We start from the raw sequence: 7,558 nt of genomic DNA, 5'->3' as shown, positions 1-7,558 counted from the left end.
CCTTTGAGATGGATCAAGAATTGTCTGCAAATTCGTCCCTAGTTTGAAGAAACTTAAAGAAAATCCATCTCCGAATCCGTCTCTAATCTATCTTTATTTCAGGCTCTATATTTGAGTCTCCTAGAGATCATCCATCTCTTATTTTGTAGGTAATTAAAGGTAAAACTTATATGTTAGATTTTCATGTTCAAATTTTAACTTGAAAAATGTTATAAATTACACACGAAACATAGTTAAACAAAATTGCTTACATAATCATTGCATAGGGATGAGAATTTGGATATATGGAGCTCAAATACAATAGTTTTTTACATAATATCACTAGAAAATATAGAGAAACTAAAGTTCATTCATATTTATTTCTCATAAATATATTCCTTACTGAATAACAATTCTCTATATCTTATTGTTCCAATCATATTTTTTAATCAAGGCAGTGTGAGACGATTGGTTGGAAAAATAAATACCATCGCCCTTCGCTATCCAATAGTACAGGTTGCTGGACTGTTGTATGAATTTTTCTCTATAAGCATCAAAAGCTTTATCTTTCGATTCCCACCAAAGATGACAGAAAAAAAGAGTGTCTTGGGATATGTTATCACAAAAGCTCCAATTAAAATCCTGATTGATATAAAGTGTATGGTAGCCGAGATCATCATCCTTAGATGCGCAGTGCAGCCTCAACGGCGCAGAATTCGGAGGGAGTTCGTTAACAATATGAACATGTTGTTTCCTTGTGATAAAACACGCAAATGAATCGAGAACGCTAATCTCGAGACAGAGTAACAGCAGGATGATTCTTATCATGGTGTACCCCATTTCTTGTGATGTGATGATTGAAGACATTAAGTTTCATCCTCAAAGTTCCCTTTTATAGGCATTTTCTGAAGCACTTAAAATCAAATTAAATATTAGAAATTCAGCAAAGAAAGAAAATATAAGTATTGGATTAACTAAAGTTATAAAATGCTTTGTGCAATATAGAAAATTAACATGATGAAATTATCTCCAGTTTGGCAACTACAAATTCAAGAAACAGAAGTCAAAGAATCTAAATTATCTCCAGAATCTAAAATTCAATTAGATTATTATCAGTCAATCTAGTTAAATTCAAGGAAGTTAAATTTTAAAAACTTAAGATGTTATAAAATTATTTCATGTAATTCTTTAATTATGTATAAATTTAATTAAAACATTTTTATATAAATATATTAATTATGCTAGGCATGTTTTAATATGTTGATAAGCAATTAATTGAAATGATAAAAATTGAAATTCAAAATTTTGTAATTTAAATTCGATTGTCGTTAAATATGTTGACTTAATATAATTAGAACAGAATATCTTGAAGTGTATAGTATATTATATGTTCTATAAATAAATTTAATTGAAAAGAGTTATATGTAACTTCTGTCGCAATAATCATAGTTAATTTTTTTGGTAATTATGAGTAAAAGTATAAGATATAGTCCAATATTGGAATGAAATTGGAGTTGATTTTTAGCATTTGGATTTGGTTTATCAGTATGCAATGGAAAATTAAAAAACAAAAAAGTTCAAATATATTGATAAATCTAATGTATATAATGAATTATAATAAATCTTAGTTTGAAACACCATTTTTTTTTTCGTGACAACTATTTTGATACCCAAATACAAGTAATTTATTTTGGCAATTTGAATTTAAGTAATTTTTTTGTATAATATGTATCTAACATATTTTATATATTTTTGTTTTAATTTATATTTTTTAGTCTTTTTATTAATCTTGTAGAGAGTAAAAATGACAAACATCATCTACTGATAAGAAAAGGAAGAAAAAATAAAGAAAAAAGAAAAAGTAACGGGTCTAATATAAATAATTTTGGGTCTAGAGACTTATTGGATCTTAACAAACGTAAGATAGAATTTGAGTATAAGTCAATTTGTTGGGTTTTTTTTAATATGGACCTAATAGCCAAGACGCTGCCTATTGATACCCCTAATTGAAAGTGCCTTCATGTAATTGCAGCACGAAATTCAAGTAACCATGGCAAGAAGTAGAAAAGACAAGTTGCGATGGCCCCCAGAATATAGCATATCTCATCTGTTGGAGCATGGAGTCTGTCTCAATATCCCATCCAACCCAGCGGCCATCGGTCTTACCAGTATAATAGTTCATGGACGACCTTTATTGTAATTTAGACAAAGCTATAAGTAAACATATCTTTAGCAAACACGAATATAAGAGAATTTTTCTGATCACGTAAACCTTGTGTTCTATAATTCCTTATGTTTTTTTCATATTTTGTGCAGACATTCACAACATATATTCTGGGAACTAATACAGGTTGAGGTGTTTTGCATCTATTCACCATAAGAAAGAATCATTTAATTTTATTTTCACAGTACAGATAAAACCATGTTGCGGAGGAATTAATAAAATCTTACGAACGAAATATTTGAATCGAAAAGAATATCAGCTGGAAGGAATTCTATCACCATCCTGCCTGAGGAGCTGGGGCACTGGCTACTGGAGCAGGAGCATCATCGAAAATCCCTATTTTAACAATTCAATGAAAAAGGAAATTAGCTAAAAAAAAAAAACCAAAAAATAAAAAAATACAAGTAAAAACTAAAACCGCATCATGATCACTCCTATGCACGTATATGTGTAGAGAACTATGGGTACTCACCACACATGAGGACGTTCTGAGGAGGGGGTCGCTCCTTGGCAGGATTAGGATCAGGGTCATGCACCCGTACGTAGAGTTCTTGCCCCATGAACCAATGCATCAAATTCTGTGATCTCAAGTTCCACATTCCAGGATTGTCAAGAAACACATATACTGCAGTCCATCTTCCGGGGTAAACTTGTACCGTCGAACGAACGACTGGATCGTATAGGTTATATGTGCTGCGCGATTCAGGTGTCCATTCTCCTTCACCAAATCTGTGGTTAGTCAAAAAAAACCAGAACCGTTAGCGACTCCGAGTAGTCAAATAACTATTATAAATAAGAAAGCATAATACTGGAGTTCAGAGTCTGACCCAGTATTACGCTTTAATCCAAATTTGATAAGTCCATCACTATGCACAAGGATTAGTAAATTTAGAATATCTTATAGACGTTCTAGTTATATATAATTGATGGACGGTCGTGTAAAATATTTTAGCCTAGAAAGAAAATAAAAGAGAATGAACCGTGTAAAACACTGAGCTTCTTTTTTCTTTTTTGTGTTCGACATTTCTTTGTTGTTGTTGCACTCATTTCAACTCTGTCTTATAAGTTTTCTGACACAGAACACAAAGTAACCTAACTCGACAACACAAAATCCACTATTAGTGAATATACTATTGGAGCATGAAGTTTGACCTAACGTTCCACTTCAACCCAAATTCGACAAGTTTAATATTATAAATTGGCGTAAGTTTGTGAATTTTACAATATTTGGCTACTACTTTAGTAAGAAAATCTTAAGTAAAGAACCACCTTAAATTTGTGTATTTTTATGTTATTCCTTTGTTATTGCAGTCATTTCAACTCCCTCTTGTATGTTCTCTAACACAGAATTTAAAGTTACCTTACCCGACGACATAAAATCCAAAGCCATCCAAATGCCAAGAATCCATCTCATCACTAAGATCATTCTTGAACACTATCTCTAACCATCCCTTATGCACTCCCGTCACGACAGAAACTCCGTATGATGCAATGTCATTAGAGGACTGGACAGGGAATGCATCTAGTTGGTAAACACCTGAACCGTTTCTGAAGTAATCAGCAAGTTTCAGTGGAGTGCTTGGAGTTAGATACGACACATTGTTCACTACATAGCTTGGCACACCATTGATCACATCTCTTGACCCGTGGAGGATAAACGTTTGAGATAACGTTACGTTGGTAACATTGAATGTGCCCTGTGGATTAGGCCTTGCAGCACCAGTAGACATATTCCACCTACTCTTGTATAACAAAAATGTCGTATGAATTTGTTGTTAATTGCTTTGTACTCAAAATGAGTTCCTAATTTTTTCGTGACATGTTTGATTACTGACCTGATAGATTTAGCTTGATCGATCGAAAAGCCTACATCAAAAGGATCAGGTCCATCTGGGACAGAGCCCTGGACAGGTAAAACTGAATTTTCGTAGCGTAGTATCCCTTTGGCCACAAGGGAGTCATGGTTATCAATATTGAACAATTTTGGAGTGGCCACCATGTAGTAATCAGCTTCATCTTGATTGGCAGTAACGAGGACGGAGTAAGACTGGCCAACGTGGACGTCGAGAGAATCCAGCACGATCTGGTTCGTGTACGAGCCTTCCGTTTCAACAAGCACCATCTGGTGTTTCTGAATCCTGAAATTGAAGCTGAACACGGTTCCCACGTTTGATATTCTGAACCGGTAAGTCTTACCTATATGCATGGACATCAACAGATTATCAACAACATTCTAGTATTTATGAAGTATCCTATGTTCATTGAGGATTGATTGATTTGTTCTTTTACCTTTTGTGACAGTGAAGGATTCGTACGATGTAGAATATTGGCTACCGTAAGGCCCTTTTCCATTCATCAATATGACACCAGGGTAAACATGGGATACCCGTTCCTCTTGCAACACTAGCCTAATATGCTGTTTATCAGAACAAAAACAAAGTTTGAAAAGTGAATTTCAAAAAAAATTAGTGAGTAAGAACATGGAACGGCATCGTTCATGTCGTTTACCCTGTAGTCATCCGAGATCCAGTCACCAATAAGAAGGTCAAACTCTGCCTCCGGTTTTGGGAAAGGCACGAGGATAACGTTCCGATTGTTGACACGAATTGGTCCGAACCCTCCAGCAGCCTTATGAAAGTTAAGTGAGGGGAAATAAGTGAAGGAGCCAATCTGGTCCTTGGTCTGAAACACATAAGTCCAGTTCTTTCCTGGTTCGATCGGACAGTTTGTGCCGGAAACTCCATCTTGCCATGAGTTCAGCCTCTGTTGTATCCCATTCCTTAAAAACCAGAGCAGACATAGAAACATCAGACCTCGTCTTCATCTTCAGTTTGATCATAACAAAGTCGCCATCATATTTTAAGCTAATACATTAGTCGTACCATGTAAAGAGTAATGGTTCGTCCATGTTATTGAAGACGTTAACATGAACGACATCGTTGGTCGTGGTGTTGATGAGCGGCCCTGGGAACATCCCGTTGATGCTAATGACCTGCGCAACAGCTGTATCGTTACAAGGTCGTTTCACATATTGAGAAGGTACGGAGAACATACGAAAGAAAAAAATAAACGCAAGACGCAAAATTTTATCCTAAAGTATGGTAAAATTATAATTTTACCACTACAAAGAACTGTTTATTAACTTGAACGAAATTGGATCTGCGAACGACCGGTAGAGTTAAGTCCAGCTCCACACTCCAACATATACACATATATATATGCATGCACGAAAATATAGACAGATAATCAGATGAGTTATATACAAAATTTGCTCTCATATATGTAAACGTACGGGTTGATTGTACGTGTTGGGATAGACGGCGGATGTGTCAGCAGTTACGATCCATTCATGAAAGATGTCGATGCAGTCGACTCCGGCCAAAAGGGCAACAAGCAACACTGAGAAAACAGGAATTCTTGGCCACCTGAAGGGGCTAAAAGAAGCCATGTTCTGGTTTGATGAGAATCGTGGCTGTCGTTGAAATGGTTCATATCAACTACATTCATACTATATAGTAATCAAGAAGCAGGCCTTATGACAAACTCTGATGGATTTTACCAAGTAAACAGAGTGGAATGTCCAAATAGAGAAAGGACTAATGTAGGTATAATGAGCATCTGGACATACTCTCATGTTACTCCATGCCGGCGTATGAATTTGGAAAGAACAATGCTTTGCTCCGGAGAAATCTATGTTGTCTGGAACATTATTGTCTGGACGTCGCTCGGTGAAACCTAAACCAATCAAATAGCAAGTGTAATATATTTGTCTTTTGATTGGTGTACAGTTCAGGAAAACTGACCAATCACATGGCAAAAGTGTTACATTTACTCTATGATTAATTTGATCAGACCAAATCTAATTCGAACAAAAATTTTACTCTGGTCTTTCCTTTTCAACTGCAAAGCCAAGAAACACTGAACAGGTCAAGGGCTAAAGTTAATTGTAAGTACATAAGGACTAAAGTTAATTACACAGTTGTACCATTATTTGACCAAATCAACATGCGGCTATGTTCACTGCAATAAACTATGATATTAATCATAAAATACCAAGTCAAAATTTTAAAATTATCATTAAAAATATGTATTGAATGACAATAAATTTGACGTTGTGGTGATATAATTATTCAGTAACAAAAATTGCGCGTAAAGTTGTCGTTCTTGATAATTAGTAACATATTTATTGTTGGCCTTTGGAATTCGCTTATAATTGGATTTTAACTATTTTTCGATAACACAATTTCTTAAATCAATTGATTGTACATTATTCATCAAAAAAATATCATTTCCCATCGATCATAATTGATTGATATGTCCATATGGTTAAGCCTAAGAGAGTGTCTCTTGTGGGTAATCGAAATTAAATTTTAGTTGATATGAACTAATCAAAAAATGGGATTTGCTTATTTTACCTCCTTAGTTATGTTCACAAAATTAATATCTCAGTTATGTACTAAAATGCTGTTGCGATAGCTGATTTATATTTATAGAAATAAGAATATGCGGCAAATTAGATCAAAATTAACTTGTTCACTTCATATGTCATGTAGGAAAGAGAGAGATACATTTGTTGGTTTCATTTTAAATAGGGTTGAATATAGTTACTAGCTGTGACGTATCCACTCACATCAATTACTCCAATAAAGTATTAAAATCTTAAGAAAAAAAAAATTAAAATCCCTAGTCTTTAATTTTTAAGCTTGAGAAGTCTATTTTACCCTTACTAAAATTGTTTTGCGAAAAATAAATAAATAAAGAAATTTCTAAAATGCCAATATTACCGTTTGTCAAAACTTTGTCTAATCCTACTTTTACTTGTTCATAAAACTCTTTTATTTTTGTAATCGTAAAGTACATGGAGCTCATTTTATTTTAAGTTTAGTTGTTTGTCAAATTAAATTAAAAATAAATTTATGCATTGCATATAATTATCTTATATATAAATATTTATTAATTGTATATTCTTTTAAGTAAGTATATAAATATATATGCATGTATGCAATTTATTTTTAATTTGGTACGCTGAACAAGTAAAACTAAAATTAAATAAGCTCCAAATACTTTAGGATTACGAAAATAAAAAGAACTTGATAATAAGTAAAATTAGAATTAGAAAAAGTTTCGACATAGGGTGATTTTGATATTTTAGAAATCTCTTTTAAATTTTTTTTTTCATAAAGTAATTTTGTAAGGGTAAAACGGACTTTTCAAACTTAAAAATTAACCATTTGAGGATTTTTAGTGGAAAAGTAAACTTATAAGGCTGAAAAGATAAAAAACGTGCGTATTTTATTTTTATTTAATATATTACCCATATACTAATTTTCTCTCCAATCCTTTTCTCATTCCTGC

The 7,558-nt window shown here is 33.3% G+C and overlaps 1 protein-coding gene across 2 annotated transcripts; it reads right to left on the bottom strand.

The window, feature by feature from the left end:
• On the bottom strand, nt 2,218–5,710 carry LOC105161083 (monocopper oxidase-like protein SKU5). 2 transcript variants are annotated; one of them, XM_011078658.2, is made up of 8 exons: nt 5,496–5,707; nt 5,086–5,195; nt 4,712–4,982; nt 4,493–4,619; nt 4,039–4,399; nt 3,569–3,940; nt 2,676–2,932; nt 2,218–2,539 (listed from the first exon to the last, which is right to left on the bottom strand). In XM_011078658.2, exons 1-8 carry the CDS (start codon nt 5,649–5,651, stop codon nt 2,478–2,480), a joined length of 1,716 nt encoding a protein of 571 aa, XP_011076960.1. In that variant the 5' UTR covers nt 5,652–5,707; the 3' UTR covers nt 2,218–2,477. The 2 variants fall into 2 exon arrangements, with proteins under 2 accessions (XP_011076960.1, XP_020549108.1); XM_020693449.1 differs by lacking the exon at nt 2,218–2,539 and having other exon boundaries at nt 2,796–2,932; nt 3,564–3,940; nt 5,496–5,710.

This window comes from Sesamum indicum, linkage group LG4, assembly GCF_000512975.1.
Source record: "Sesamum indicum cultivar Zhongzhi No. 13 linkage group LG4, S_indicum_v1.0, whole genome shotgun sequence".
Classification (NCBI taxonomy): Eukaryota; Viridiplantae; Streptophyta; class Magnoliopsida; order Lamiales; family Pedaliaceae; genus Sesamum; species Sesamum indicum.
The sequence above is the reverse complement of the archived record's forward strand: the minus strand, read 5'-3'. Positions and strand labels throughout refer to the sequence as shown.

What these genes read in the sequence shown, in the direction of transcription:
- LOC105161083 (XM_011078658.2), bottom strand. Translation starts at nt 5,651, where the DNA reads ATGGCTTCTTTTAGCCCCTTCAGGTGGCCAAGAATTCCTGTTTTCTCA. An exon ending in GATCAAGCTAAATCTATCAG is followed by an intron (nt 3,941 to 4,038) that starts GTCAGTAATCAA and finishes ATACAAGAGTAG; the next exon opens with GTGGAATATGTCTACTGGTG. An exon ending in TCAGAACGTCCTCATGTGTG is followed by an intron (nt 2,540 to 2,675) that starts GTGAGTACCCAT and finishes TTGTTAAAATAG; the next exon opens with GGATTTTCGATGATGCTCCT.